This window comes from Tupaia chinensis, unplaced genomic scaffold (assembly GCF_000334495.1).
Source record: "Tupaia chinensis unplaced genomic scaffold, TupChi_1.0 Scaffold144731_1, whole genome shotgun sequence".
In the NCBI taxonomy this organism is placed as follows: domain Eukaryota; kingdom Metazoa; phylum Chordata; class Mammalia; order Scandentia; family Tupaiidae; genus Tupaia; species Tupaia belangeri.
The window spans coordinates 1201968-1217933 of record NW_006204591.1 but is presented as its reverse complement, the minus strand read 5'-3'; the positions used below and the strand labels follow the sequence as shown (position 1 = coordinate 1217933).

General features: G+C 40.6%; 1 protein-coding gene across 3 annotated transcripts in view; it reads right to left on the bottom strand.

Moving 5' to 3' along the window:
• Positions 1-5075: 5075 nt before the first annotated feature.
• The window catches only part of CREB5 (cAMP responsive element binding protein 5), a 516790-nt gene continuing 505899 nt past the window's right edge, over positions 5076-15966 (bottom strand). The window contains exons 9-12 of one of the 3 annotated variants that reach the window (XM_027767818.1): positions 14810-15040; positions 7586-7694; positions 6984-7012; positions 6644-6703 (exon numbers count right to left, since the gene is read on the bottom strand). In XM_027767818.1, the coding sequence (XP_027623619.1) occupies positions 7008-7012; positions 7586-7694; positions 14810-15040 (345 nt within the window). In that variant the 3' untranslated portion in view covers positions 6644-6703; positions 6984-7007. Of the gene's footprint in view, positions 6704-6983; positions 7013-7585; positions 7695-14809; positions 15041-15966 lie in introns of all 3 variants that reach the window. The other 2 variants (XM_006167341.3, XM_027767819.1) reach the window with 2 other exon arrangements.

Sequence of the window (15966 nt, the reverse complement as noted above, 5' to 3'; positions counted from 1 at the left end):
TTGAACAGTCTTAATGAACTCATTGTCCATTGGTAACAATAAAGGTGTTCACAATGCAACAAAAAGCTTAACATAAAATTAAACATATTAAATGCTGCAGCAAGTATTTACATGTATGTACCCAGAAAGTTTTTCTCCTTCCAATAAGGAAGGTGGTTGCTTTACAAATAGACACACAAACACAAATGCTTTGCTGCTTACAATTACAAACAACTCCAAGTCCAGAACTTAAAGTGACAGCACCTTTTGGGGGACTTCTTTCATGAACATTTACACAGTGCTAACTTTTTTCTTTTAGTTTTATTTTTGGACAATATTTATATTCCAATTGTCCTAGAACCTTGTGTTTAAACTGAACGATTTTTCTGGGCCTTTTCAGAAGATCCCAGTCCCTATGTCCTCTCTAAGGGAGAATACTTCAAGCTTATCTTTTCTCCAAGACAATCCTCAAAGGCAGCCCTCTTTTCTTTGAGGCAGATGTGATTTAGCAGAACTGAGAAAGAAAGAGGGTTAGTAGGTCTGCTCTACTGGCTGGCTGGTTGGGAAGGGGCCTTTCTCTTAAGCCCCCTCCACTGCAGCACTACTGATAGCTTTCATTACCTCTCACAGTGTCTGTGTATTGGTATTCTAGAGGAGCAAACTGAAATTTAATGAGTTTATTGTGCATAAGATTTTAATGATGTATTTAAAGCTAATTTATTCAGGTTTCACATCCTCGTTCCTGAGGCGAAACAAAACCAATTCTGTAAAGTTTATAATGTGAATATAATGTAAGAAAATCTTAAACGGCTTAGGAAGAGCTTGCTAGATCCTGGTTGCTAATGAGCTAGCTATTATAAGTTGCTCTAAATATCACAGTTGATAACTATTGATTTCTTTTGGATCATAATCTTGGAAAGGTATCAGAGTACCACTTAAAAGTATTAATTTTTTAATGAATGCTGACAATTTGGCTTATCCCCCCCTTCAGCTTGTGTTTAAATAGTTTCATTTTTTTTTTTAAAAATAGACCATTTATAAAGAAAAAATATATAAACACTTTTCAAGCCATTTTGGCTACATCACTGAAAAACTTCACAAGAAATAGTAAAATATTTTGAATGGACATACACTTCTTCATTTCCACACCATGATGAGCTAGATTATTTTTGATTTTTGCTTTTAAAATTCCTTTGTGTGTTTGTTTTGGTATTTGGATTTTACTGGTAAGTTTATTGCTTTTGCGTCTTCTTATTCTTCCTTAGATTACAATTGTAAAATGGAGGTGCTGTCCTTAATCGTGTTACAAGGCAACATTGTATTTTTGAGACCTAGGAATGAAATTGGTAAGGCCACTGTTACTTCAGTGGCCTCAGAGAGACTATGGCTAGGACAGGAGTCAAACGTGCACCACTATGCACAAAAGAATAAGTCTCCTGGCTTATTCAGGACACTTTGGTTTGGAGTACAAGATAGAAAATTCTTAAGAGTAGCTTAGCTGCTGCCTCACATCTGTGGCATAATATAACATTTTTTTTTTTAAACATGCTCTGAATAAGGGAATAAAGAGTATAAACCATACAGTGTACTGGCTCTTCTCCCTGGCAGTCTCATAGCAGGCATCAACTAGGCTGATGTAAGAAACAATCCTAGCTAGGCTACTCATGAATACACGCAAAGGTACCTGGTGTAAGTATTCTGCACAGTATCTTCAACGATGCAGCTCAGCGCCTTGAGGAAGGGTGGAGTTAAAAAGGGAGAGCGAAGGCAAGTTTGAGGACAGGGAGGAGGTTAGAAAGAGAACAAGAGAAATGGAAAGGGATTAAAAGAGCTAAAGTGCAATTTTGAAATATAAATTATTTTTAAAAGCAGAAAAGAGATTCTAAATGGCTACTGTTCGCATAGGCACGGTTTTATTCAAATTTAAATGGGTTGTTTCCTTTCCCTTCTCAGATATGCTGCATAATAGAGCTTGAATGGCTTAAAGCTACTGCATATTGTTTGGGAAGGGACAAAAAGCACTAAGGAAGCTGAATAGTGCAAGGCATTCTAGGAAATTGGGGTGGGGTGGAGAGAAGCAGAGGTGAAGTTTCTATACTTTTGTAAGAAAGCCATTCCAGTTATATTACTGATTCCCTTTAGCTGAACTCTGCTTCCTAAATGAAAGAGCTTGCTTTAAAAATAAAAAAAAAAAAACAGTTTAAAAAATCAATCAGAATGTAGATTAAAAAATAACTCACAGAGCAATACAAATCCTTACAATGTCTACGCACAGAGATCTACACAAGCATTTCCACCACGCGATGGAGAACAGCCACTTGAAACCCTGAAAATGAAACTACACCCTAGAGTAGTTTATTATGATCTAATACTTGGAAAGCAAGTCGATCCTACAGAAGAATACTGTTCATCAAATGGAATGTTTAAAAATAACATTTATTAATAAATATCTTATAAAATTCTAAATTAATAGATTCCTGTTCGAATTTTGCTTTGGTCCTTGAATTCCACTGTATACACACATACATACATATATATTTTCTTAGATGGTTTTTATTAACTAGAAAGAAGCACATTCTATCCTAACTGGATGGCTAGTTTTATAGCAATTACTGATGCTTAAAACTCCCCAAAGACTGGGTTTTTTTTGTTGTTGTTGTTCTGTTGTTGTTGTTTTGTTTTTAACCGCAGCTGGTTTATTATTTTCATGACAAACTCAGAACTAACACACTAAAATTCACTGACCTAGCAGGCAACAATCACCCGAACATTCATCATTGGTACCCCTCTATCAGAATACGCACTGTGTTTTATCCCACCGACTCCATAGACTTCAAAGAGCTTTAGCTCCAAGTAAGACATCCTAATTGTTCTAATGTATACTGGTGACAGTACGCAACTACCTGTCTCTCACAGGCTCTGTTAAGATGGTGACTTGCATACACTGCTAAAGGGGTAGGAGAGGGTGAGTAGGAGTGTGAAGGGAAACTAGCTGGCTTAACACCTGACTTTAAATTAGTACATTCATTCATGGCTGGGATTTTCACTGTATCTGTCCTGGCATCATAGATTGAGAAATAGGTTGGGGAGAAACAATTAAGCTGCGGACGCCGCCATGTAGGTGAGGGTGCACCTGGTAGACATGCGCTCAGGGGCTCCTCTAGAAAGTGTTAACTCCCATCACATAATGCAGGGGAGGTGCTGTAGACGTTCCCAGGTAGGCTGGCAGTGACTTCAGAGGGAGATCTGGCTGATAAAGAAAACCACCCATGGAGGAGAGGTGGGGTGGTAGGGACCATCTCTCCTTAGGATGGGTGCTCTGAAGACCATTACGACTGATGCACAGAAATACGGACGGGTGATCCAGTCATTGACTGGGAGAGGAGAAAGGGCTAGAAAGATGTTCTCCCAGACTGGCCAAAAGTGTAGCAGAAAGGAGGGATTTTCCAGCAGATTGATTATTCTGTGGTCTGGTGAAAGCAAGACCTCTAGGTGAAATTCTTTATACTGTATTGATAAGCCAAGTGTTGGATTTGACCAAGAAATCTCTCTATTAAAGATTTCAAAAAGCATTAACAAGTAGCTGGTATCTTTCATTTACCGTATTTCCATGCTGTGAATGAACATACCTAAAGGCCCTGAGTATAACAAGAAGACAGTTTATTCTAATTATATGTTGAGACCGGTTTGCTAACGTGTGTGGTTGGTTTGCCTACTTAGCATAAAAAACAGACATAATTGAGCTATATATAATGCACATCAGTCAAACTGTCAAGTTGCTGAATTAAGAAAACTCAGGCAAGTTCTTAACTGCAGAGGCTTTCAGTTTAACAACTAAATATTCTAATCAAGAGGTGGAACAGTAGTAAACTAAACCATAATTTTAGTGACAGGTCACTCCCTGGATATTCTGATATTACTAGTTGGATTTTTAAAAAGTCCATTTTAAGTGTTATGCATGCAGTAAAGAAAGAGAAGTTTTCATTTACTTAAAACAAAACATAAAACTAAAATTAAAAAATTAAAAATCCAAACAAAAGAAATTTAATGCTTTTTCTCTTTTGGGGGTGGTGAGGAGTTGCGGTTTGGAAAGGACACATTGATAGTTCTAGAAAGAAAACTTGAAAAAAACTACTTTTCATTTCGACACAGTGACACAAATATTAACTTTTTTTGAAGCTAAGTCTGAAAACATTTCTTAGGAAACCAGTTGCGTTAAACCATTCAGTTATTACTGTTGGAATTTAAAAAAAAAAGGAAAGAAAGAAAATAAAACTATATGAATTTAGTATTTAAAATACTTGAAAATTATATGTTTGTCTAAAATATAATAGAAAATCCTTTTCACTTGCTTTTTAAATTTTTTTTGTTAATTTTTACATTTTTAAGTTTTTTTCTTTTGTTTTCATTCTTAGACTATAAATCCAAGTCATAAGTTTCACTGGACACTCAAAACTGTCTTTTGAAAGTACTGCATACATGGAAAGACTGTTGATAAATACTGATTTAAAAAGTAAGTTATTTGATAAAACTGAGACTAGCTATAAAAATCAAGCTTCATGACCCTATTTTCTTTTTTTCTTCAAAATAGATCCTTACACTATAGTGAGAGAGAAAGAAAAAAAAAAACAAAAACACATCCTTTCCTTTTCTGAACTCTTATAAAAGTGACACCTTTTGGAAAATACTGTTCTTTTAAAACCCATGAACACACACACTTACACACACACATGTCAGGAGGTCAAGCATTCAAATGGAGATGAAACATCAGCACCTGCCTAGACTGCTGGAAACATTAGCCCCTGTTACTTGTGAGATGCGATATTCAAATGTTAGCACAGTGGGAAACAGCAGTTGGCGTAATGGCTATGTCACTAGACTCCCACGTAGTCGACCACGGTTCGCGTCCCGGACCCAGTGGCTTAAACCTCACGCCGGGCACGTGTGCGTGCGTGCCCAAGATCCCGAGAGGAGAATGGAGAAGAAGGGATTGCGGCGTGACCATCCCCCCTGGGGGGTGATTTCTCGCTTTCTGTCTCTATGTCTCTCTCTGTCTGTCTGCCGAGCGCACACACCCTATAGCGAAAAAACCTCTCCAAAAAAAAAAAAAAAATGTTAGCACAGTAGCATGGCTTGTTTCAAGGAGGCACAATTGAGGTGTGGGGACTATCTGCTTCTTATAACTGGCAAGTCCATTTGTAAGTTACTGGAATATAAATTAAAACTGTTCAGAAGATTGGAGTAGCGTGTGCCATTTCCATGGGATTCCTTCAACAACCCGAGAGCGTTTTAACTGTTGTGGGAGAGCCGAGAGTGCCCCTGTGGAAACACTGGGTTTTCTTTCTCTTTTTATTTCTCCAGGAGTTAGTCTACTTTCACCCGTTAGAACAGCAAAGCCGGGTCCGTAGGCTTAAGAAAAATAAATAAATAAATCTTAGGCTATTAGCAGCTGATGACTGAACAATGTAATCTGTGTAGTGAATAGAGCCCTTCTGAATTATTATATAGTACATGGATTTTCAACATTATAGACAGGCCATATAAAACCAGTTGCAATTCAAGGGTGTGATGTTATAGCCCCGCATCATAAGTCGGACTTTCACAATCGAGGCTTACAAAGCCCCCTTCCCTAGTGTCTCCACAGCTGGCATTCAACGGTGCTTCACCTCGAACTAAACCACCTTTTATTCGCCCCGATTATTAAAAACATTAAATCAGGCACATTAAAGATCTCCTGATTACTGTTTTGTGAAAAGTGAGAGTCAAATGAACTCCAGCTGTGGGTTATGGGCAAGTGAAGCCATGGCTAGATCCACGTTTTTGAGGTTTGCTTTTGTTGTTGGGTGTGTGTGTGTGTTTCTTTAAATGTTCTTCTCCTCTTCCCATGCAGTGCTAATGGGGGTGGGGGACTCAAAAGGAAGGGGGAACATGGAGCCCAAGAAAAAGTGGAAGCGGGGGTGGGGCGTAGATTGGGCATTCAAGCCAGTGGGCCAAGAGGAAGAGGAGAGGTGGTGAGGTGCTTGGCAGCTGTATTTGGCTATCGATGGATCTTGGAACAGTGGTGGGAAAGGCTGTGTGTTTATCTGGGATCTTGGTGACATCCCAGCACAAACTCAACATGAGTTATGATGTCATCACATTTCCTACCCAATTACCTTGGGTCTGTCTTCCTTGACATCTAGGGATGCCTCCTTTTGGCTAAAAGCTCTGCTCCGGTTTAACAAGAGTCAATGTGTCAGGCGAAGGGTTGGACTGATGAGAATGAAACTACAACTATATACAGAAAAGGTTCAATTTATAAACAAGTTACGGTACCAGAAAATTGGAGAAAAGCACCAAAGCATTTCCCAAGCTGATAGATATTAATTGCATAACTCCCTTTTTTTCTTATATAACTAAGTATAAAAGACAACATTTCCAGAATAACTATAAAAATGAAAGCCAGTCTTTGAAGGGCTGAGACGTATTCCAGGTGTGAGTTAATTCTAAAAATGCCCTTAAAAGAAAGGACGCATGGTCTGCTACGGCTCTTCCGGGAGGCAAGGGCTACCCCATGCATTTTAAAGAATCGGATTCAGATCTGTTCTGTGAGTGGTGAGCTGACTGAGGGTGGAGCTTCCTACGACCTCGCTGACCGATGAGGAAGTGGTGATGGTGTTATGTTGGATGACTTGATGCTGAGAGCAGGCTGGGACAGGACTTGCTGGAGGGCTGCTCTCCGGACCTAGGGAAAAACACACACAGGCACACACCAATATAGCTCTTTCTTGTGTGGACTTGCAACTGCTCAGAGAGAGAGTACTCGACATGTAAATGAAGTAGAAGAGGTTCACACATTTTCTTCCGGACATTAATTTATTCTAAACTGCTGTCACAAAGCTATGCCTTCCCGGTTTATAGCTACGAGCAAAGCCATGCTTTCTATCTCAGCAGAATCATCTGATGTGTTTGAGTCCTGTATTTTCAAGTAGCCATCCATACGTCAAATGTGGAAAAATACTCACATGTGGTGGGAGAATCTGTGTTGCTCAATCTAAAAAATCATTTGAAAATAAATTGACCTTCAGCCATGAATTTCTAGTCCTCCCACCATCCCCTCCTCCACTAGCATTTAACTTATTAACATTCCAGGTGCAGGAATTGGGGTTTAGAAAAAGGGATCCACTTTACCTATTGGTAAACTGAGACCTGGTCATTAGCTTTTCAGCCTGGTGAGTAACATGCAGTGTATCCTGAGGCACTGGCTATGATTCACCCCCTCTGTTTCCCAGCCCACGGGTTTCTCAAGAAAACTGCTAGGCCACTAGTAATTGGTTTCCAACAGGCTGTTTTCTTACTGGCTGCAAAATTAGAATTTGGTAGAATTTTACAACGTGGAAGGCCAGGGAAAGTATAGCAGCAAACCACCAGGAGGTGGTGGGCATGGTGTTAGACAAGGGTCAGGAAAGAGGGATCCACCGGTAGAATAGTTTGGTAACCAGGCAAGAATTCTAGTATGATATGTGCCTGGGTGGGCATTTTGCTTTTGCTCTTTCAATACATTTCAAGGCAAAAGTAGTGGCAAAAGAATTCGACGCTAAGGAAAGCCAAAAAGTTGGTGACTTACTTAGATACCCCTGCGATTCCTTCTGCATGGCTGTTATTGGACAGTCTTTATGTGTTAACAACAGCTGTTTCAGCTGGGCCACTTCGTTTTTCAACATGGACACTTCATTCTGGAAAGAGATATTTTAAAGCCATATTGAGAAGACCAGATAATACAAACCCAAAGCCCCATGCACTGTCAGCAATAAAATAGGCAGGCTTCCATTTTTTCCCTCCATTTAATTAATTCATTTATTTTGACAACCAAATCCAGGGTATTTCCGTACATCTTTTCCTTTTTGGAGATATATGAATGGTGTTAAAAATATTATTTGGTGGGGCTCAACTGAAAATTTTATGATGTCTTCCATTGGGCCCTCACACTTACCAGGAGACTAGTTTTCTCTGGTGAGCTGGACCCTGTGAAAAGGTCACATATCATACCCTCAGATGATGGGTTCTACTGCTGGGGTAAGAAGGTGACAATGGCCACTCCACCCTGGGCAGGTATCATAATCCTGCTTAGCTCCAGAAATCCATTTATGAAATGGGGTAAAAACAGTGCAAAAGTCTTTGGATGGTTGTGAGTGAGGAGTAATAGAAGTAAACACTTAGAACAATGCCTAGCACATACCAAGCACTCAATAAATCATGTCCATCTGCCTGATGCCACTTAGTAGCAGGCCTAGAAGCACATGCTACAACTGTCGGTCCCTTACTGGTGGGAGGCAGGAGGCAATGGCATTTGGGGCCATGACTGGATTAGCTTGATCCATGAATTAACTAGTCTCGCTAATTTCAGTCCAGAAGTTCTTTTCTCCCTTAATATTAGGGTGATGTGGATTGTGGGGTTTCTTTCTTATTTACTTAGATCTAAGTGCCTCATGTCTTGATGCACTAATTCACAAAGGCACGCCTCTAGCTTTGTAGAATATTATACTTGGCACCCATTGTCTAAAAATATAAATGTAGCATAGTTGGTTGGCTCCCAGGTGCTTCCACTTGATAAAAGCAAATGTAAACAGAGTGTTATCTTGAATAAGCCATTTTAAAATTGTGATAATTAATACCCTCTGTCTGGCCAAGGTTCATTCGTGACTGCCAGGCATTATACTTCATGCATCAGAAACACACACACACACACACACACACACACACACAAAGAAAGGAGTGTTTAACATTGCTGTCATTAAGTCTTCTCTACACTTTCAGTATGAACTTGGCTTTTCAGGCATGTAAGGGTTGTCTGAAAAGACACGACGCATTTTTGCATAGAAAAAGACTCATGACTTTTCCAACGACCTGATATTTATCATCTAAGAAAGTAAGCTCACAATTCTAGAAGTTACTTTTAAAAAAAATCAACCCATGGGAACCAGCAGTTAGCGTAATGGCTATGTCACTGGACTCCCACGTAGTCGACCGCGGTTCGTGTCCCGGACCCGGTGGCTTAAAACTCACGCCGGGCACGTGTGCGTGCGTGCCCAAGGTCCTGAGAGGAGAATGGAGGAGAAGGGATTGCGGCGTGACCATCTCCCCGGGGGGTGATTTCTCGCTTTCTATCTCTATGTCTCTCTCTGTCTGTCTGGCGAGCGCACGTGCCCTACAGTGAAAATCTCTCCAAAAAAAAAAAAATAATGAACCTTAAACATTATCTTTCATTTCTGAATTCAGTGTAAGGCATTACATTTAGAGTAACATCAATAACAAAGTGATACAAATCTTATCTACGAAAATTGTTTCCTTTCTCCTCCAAACTTTACAAAATAAAAATGTCTATTTAATTAGCCTTAATGATGAATAAATCGCTTAATTGCACAGTAAAATTGCTCCTAAATTTGAGGACATTCATGAAGGTGAATGGCACCTCCTGCCTCCAAATGGGAGTCCTATGTTTCATAAGAGGGCATGTTCTCACACCTGTTGTGCTTCCAGTTCTTATCGGAACAGATTCCAAAGTAACATTTATAGTTTAATTTTAGAATATTTTGGATGTCCATGCATGTGTCTATGTTGTGGAGAGAGCATCTGGGGGGGCTTCCTCAGATTTCGTTAAGGGGACTTCGTCTTAGGCAAGGTCAAGAATCACTGCCCTGGAGAAAGAAGAATGAATGGTGTGTTGTGTACATGCATGGCCACCTTAAGGATTCCATTTCAGAAGACTGGCTGATGTAGCGAAGGCACAGGTGCTAGACTACATTTTAAGTAAAAACCCTTTTCAAGGGAACATAAGTTGAATCACCTTCAACTCATTTCAGAACGACCTGATAGCAAATGTTTCAAAATGCATGAAAGGAATCAAATGTGGCCTGCAAGTCTAACAGGGAAATAAAATCCAGGGTTTCTGGAGGCATTTTCTTTTTCTCAATGACCTTGCTTTATGAATAGGAGAAAATCACCCATTTATTTATTTATTTTTCTAATTATCTTACATAGGTCGTTGCAATAATAGTTCTGGGTCTTAGTATAAAAGTACTTTGCAAACACAAAGTATTAATAGTAAGTGTTGGTTCTTTCGCTGAAATTGACCCTTCCTTTTTCCATTTTTCTACACTAATTTGCGTTTGCTACTCTAAGGCAGTTACCCACTTCAATAGAGAGTGTAAGAGGGTAGATTCAGTTGGATTGATCTATTTTTAAACCCCTCAATCTGCTTTGGGATGAAGTAGCACCCCATAGAGATATTCAATACTACAATAACATACTTTAAGTAAGCACTCCAAGAAGTCCCTAATCGCTACATTTGCAGTTTTTGGCTTTAGGGACGTCATTTTGTTATATGATAAATGTAGAATGCTTTTTGGTGTAAGCAGTAGTTTGTGCCAAAGAAATAATTATCAAAATGGGCCCTACAGCCTCCCTCCCCCTGTGGATTAGCTGAGGCCAGGTTTGGTTCACGCTGAAACAAAGGACTTTTAATTTGTCAAGCAACAGTTCCCATCTGGCCTATTCTCTTGCCAAGTCCTAGACCTGGGTTTTTGTGTGTCTAAAATTTCAGCAGCAACTTAGACCATGTGTCTTTGCACTAAAAAAGAAAAGCAATTATTTCTATGGGTGACCAGATGATTTCCATATCGTCTACTGAACACAAATGATCTACTGAGTACATCAGCAGTTGAAGAATTTAGAGCTGACTAGACATTCTGTATTGGAGAAAAGAATGTGGATGTGGATTCCTTTATTTTTAAGGGCTTTTTAGAATGGAAGATCACAAAGTAGTGGGGTAGATCAACAAGAGACTTGCTAGACTCCTCATTCTGTTACTTATGGGGCACACTCTTCGTTTCCCTGAACCTCGGTCTCTTCCTATATAAATGTCAGATTGGGGCCAGCTACAGTGGCAGTGGTAACACAGTGCTCCACAATGCTGAGACCATGTGAAGGTCCCGTGTCCAGGTCTTGAGGTCTCCCACGTACATGCAGGGCACAAGTGCACACATGCCCATGAAAGTGACTGACAGAGGCTTGGGAGGGGATTTTGGCATGAAGACCCTATTGGGGATGCCTGTCTTCCTCATGGAAGAAAAAAAAATGAATCCAAATGTCATTTCAAAAAATAAATAAAAGTGACATTTCCAAAAAAAGTCATTTCAAAAAATAAATACAAATGACATTTAAAAAAATGTCAAATTGGGTGGTTTCTAATATTTCCCCCAATTCTTATACCTGTGTTGACCTCTTGGGCAAAGATATGTTGTGAGACTACGAAATGAAGTCTGGGAGTTTGATTTTGTTTTCTTAAGTCTGGTTTTTCCAACCTGAAACTCTGCAGCCTAACTAGAAGGTTCTATGCGGGAAAACAACTCAAAGGTGGCAGCTGGCCATCCAGACCATGGATATTCCGTTTGGCTGGAGTTTGTTTGCTTAGCACCTTCCATTTCTATTTACCTAAAGTTTGGCGCAAAGGATCAGCCTCAAGAGAGACACCTTTTTCTTTTGACAGAGGTCCAGTGAGAGGGAAAGGGTCATTTAAAGGTAGCAGAACCCACGGCATGTCTCCAGCACCACAGGGCCTGAGGTGGAGCACGCATCATCACAGAAAACACTGATCAGTTGTGGCTTCTGTCCCTCTGAGGCAAAGCAGTGGCTGAAATAATTATAATCACCAATAATTGAGTCTTTCCAGAGACTGCTCCTTCTTGGGACACAGATTTAACAACCCAAAATTCCAGGGTCCATTGCATGGACTCAGTAGGATTTTTTTCCCCCTGGTTTTTGGGAACTAGAGTCCTGGTGTCTCTTTTCCTTAACCATTTATTTCTAAAGAAATGTATAATAAATTTTTTAAAAAGTCTATGAGTGGGCCAGATGGAGATGCAGTGTTAAAACAGTAGGTTGTATGAGGCTGACACAGGAAAGCTTCTGAGTTTACATCTGGAAAAGTCCCTGAGTACCACAGGCATATGAATGCCCTTGATCTGGGGCTGGCTGAAGCAGGGGGTGGATCGTGGCATCGAGACTTGTTGGTGTTGCTGTTTCTGTCTCTCTCGCTCATGGGAGATAGAAGTAAGTAAACAGAAATGCTTTCCTAAAACACAAATGGATAAGAGCTAGTAAAGGTAAATTTACTCTATGTGTTTAGTAAAAGCAATCATAAGTATGTATTCATACTCTACGATCAGGGTGGATACTGTGAAGTAATTCTGTGAAGGTTAATGCCAGTTAAAACTGATTTAAGGACTTGCTGGCCTCTGAGATGTGTCAGTTGCCTATTCATGGTCCCTTTATCTAAGGCAGTGGGTCTCTACTGGGCCAGTTTTGTACCCTACCTCCACCATTGGCTAACCACAGGAGATTTGGCAACTTCTGGAGTGACTTTTTGGGTATCACAGCTGGAAGGAGAATATGCTCCTGACATCTAGTGGGTAGAAGCCAAAGATGCTGCTATCCAATAAATACCCTGCAATGAACAGGGCATAACAAAGAATGATTGGGCTCCAAAGTCAATAATGCTGGAACCAGCATGTGGCATAATGGTTAAGGCACTGGGCTCCCACATGGTCAACAGCCATTCAAATTCCAGGCCCAGCAGCTTAAAACTTGTGCCGGGTACATATGCATGTGGGCCCAAAATCCTGAGAGGAGAAGGGATTGAGGTGTGGATATCCTCCCCTAGGGTGGTGATTTTTAGCTTTCTGTCTCTTTTTTTCTCTCTGTCTCTCTGACGAGTGCATGCATGTTACAACAAAAATCTCTGGGGGAAAAAAAAAAAAGAAAGAAAAAGAAAAAAAAGAAATAATGCCAAGATTGAGAAAACCTCCAGCACACTTCAGAAATTATATCAAATTGTTGGGGGTGTCCAGCTTCAACCATTGCCGAACCACTCCTGCGATATTTATAGTTCCACAGTTATCAGAAATTCTATTTATTCAACATCTATATGCAAATTAACTCATTTTAATGATTTAGCCTCAACCTCACCAATTATCTCTGTTAAATTGCATATTTAATGTTCTAATTATACTTTTTCAAAACACATCAAAATAAACATTTGACTATTGACATGAAAAATGTGTATGCATGTTCTACCTAAAAGTCTCTCACATACTTCTGTGTCTGCCAGATTCCAGGACTGGCTTTAAAGGCATTTGCATCCAGCCATTCTTCTGTGGCTTGATTCCCTGCAATCGTATCCTTGCCAAATAGTCAAGCAGTTTTTGGACTCTCCAACAATGGAGAGTTCATTCATTTAATTCAACACATAGTTACTGAGTGTAGAAACTGTATTAGAAACAAGACAGATAGTGGGGGTTGGCGTAATAAGACACAGCCCCAACCTTCCTGTAGCGTAGAAGCTAGTGGGGGCATCATTATGCCCCAATCTGCTATATGCTTCCCAGTTTCTTGCTTATATTTCTCACAAAAAGAATGATACCTTTCAGGAGAGAAGCTAACATCCATAAATTATGAAATTCAGCTCGTGTAGAACCCAAACTTTCCTTGCACATTTTTAATACTGGATGCAAGCCCATTTCATTGTAATGAAATTGAAAATACAAAGACTCTGGGGGGTTATTACCTAAGGATGCACAGAGAACCAGATCGGGGGGAGAGGATGGGGTGACTATGAATGGTTAACCGGGTAATGTGCAGTTTCTCCATTTCGGGCACATTACCCATAGCTTCTACTCCTCAGCCATTCGCTGAGCTCCTGGAAGCACTGAACTATACATAACGACTGTTACTACTGTTGGTCACATGTCTATTCAGTGGCTTTTTTTCTGCTGGTGAAGAGTAACCTCTCTTGTATGTTGGAACACATGCCCTGAACTGCATCATCTTTATGACATGAAGTCTGCTGGAAAAGCCCTGGGTACTAGATTTTCTTCCTCTTGTCTCATATGCTTCAAGAACTGGCTTCCTTATCAAAATATGCCCATGGGACCGTACTATGGTACAACTTGATGCTCAGCATGACTGGCCCACATGGGAAGATTCCTGGTTAGTGTCTAGAGTCCTTGTTGGGCATACGGAGCACATGTGTGCCCGTGATCCACGGCTAAGGCTGGAATGGATGGCCGTGGCAAGACCCTATAGGGAGCATTTATATCTCTTTGTCTTTCTTTCTCATTCATGGATAAAAGAAAGAAGCTTTAAATAAATAAATAAAACATCTTCAGTTAAGCCACCCATGCAAAGCAATAGTTATAAAAGATTCAAATCTTGCTAAGTTTGAAAATGAAATGGAAATATGCCCTTTGTTTCAGAGCAAAATAATAACCCAAATCCTTTCTTTCTCCCATTAAATGAAACTAGAGATAACCCAGAATAAGCTAAAACAACACCTGTCAACCCCGTGAATATAAACATCTGCTTTTCGATTGAAGGTTTATGATGTGCCAGGCATGGTACTAAATGTTTTGTAGGTCTTAGGTCATTCACGCCTCCTAGCAACTCTGAAGATATTATTCTCACTTTATAGATGAAAAATCTGAGAGCCAAAGAAGTGAAACAGAGAAAGCAATTGCTGAAAAGAAAGATTGAATCTCTGTCTGGTCAAAGTCTGCATTCTCAGTCCTAGACTTAGCTGGGCAGGTCCTTCTTCCTCAGAGCTTTGTAAGCAGATTGAAATCGGAATGGTTTACTTTGTTTTGTGGAGTGTCTCCAAATTTAAAAAGTTGGAGGAGTAGACCTGCAGTTCCTCTGTGGGCTAACTGTGCGATATCACGGCTTAGGCCACCAAGCGCCTGGGGCAGGAAAGTGCCAGGGCCTTGGAGTCCTTGAGGAAGGAGACAGCGGGCTGCACCTGAAGCTGCATGTTTGTCTGGGTGAGTTCTTCTGCTTTCTTTTCCAGTGACATCACCCAGACCTTCCTCTTCTGTCTGCAGCGGGTGGCAGCTGCCCGGTTCCGTTCCAGAAATTTCCGCCGCCTCTCATCGGGATCCTCATCTACCACCCTTCGCCGGCGCCCCCCTGTGGGCTGGGGCGGCTGTATTGTCTGGGTGGGCTGCATCTGTTGTGTTGCTGGTGAGACCTGCTGGGACAGAGAGGGCGGGGGCGATGAGGATCAGAAGGACACGTTGGGTAAGAGTGTTCACATGCAAAGCACAGGGAGTCAACTGCTTTAGTAAGCATATCAGATGTGTTTCCTATGAATGAAATGAACAATGAAATCATTCTCACGAATGAAGAGAAAAGGTATCACTGAGCTATATGCTATAATATTTTAGCAAGATATGCAATTGACTTGGGAGAAGATGCAGTCAGATGGATTTTTGCCTGACAGGCATTCAGCCAAGTCACAGTAGAGAGAGCATCTTTTTTCTCCTTCCAGTGTTCCTATGTTTTATTTAAGGTGCATTTAAGATTACTCTACCATAGCTGCTGTATGGTGATAGGTTAAAAACAGAGAAGTCAGGGGTATTGCCACCATACTGAGGAGTCATCCGCTGCAGAAAAACTCCGGGCAGCTGGTAGGCTCTCTTCATTCTCATGGTGTTAAAACCATGTCCCTAGAACACACCTCTGGGACATGATCACCACTGTGATTCCTATCAAAAGAACACCACGAAACTGGGAAAGCAGTTGAAATCGTACTTTGATTATGACTGTTTCACAGTTCTGAATGCAGAAGACTAGCTGGGCCTGCCAACTCCAGATAGAAGGCCTGAGCCTCAGAGCTCAATGGCGGAGAGTTACAGGAGAACTTTCTAGGTGACTGGGAAGCAGGGACTTTGAAAGGGTACAATGAATGCCCCGGGCAGCCCTAAGCTCTTTTCACATACTGCGTGTGTGAGATAGTGAGGGATAGTGTTGCATTACTGTATACTTACATTATAAGGAAATCCTAGGAGTGGCAAAGAACTTTATTAAAAAAGTTTTACTATGCTTATAGATGCCTTGTAAGGTCTATCTGGCACTCAGTAACATCTAAGGGTGGAGAGACCCCCACACATACAGCTT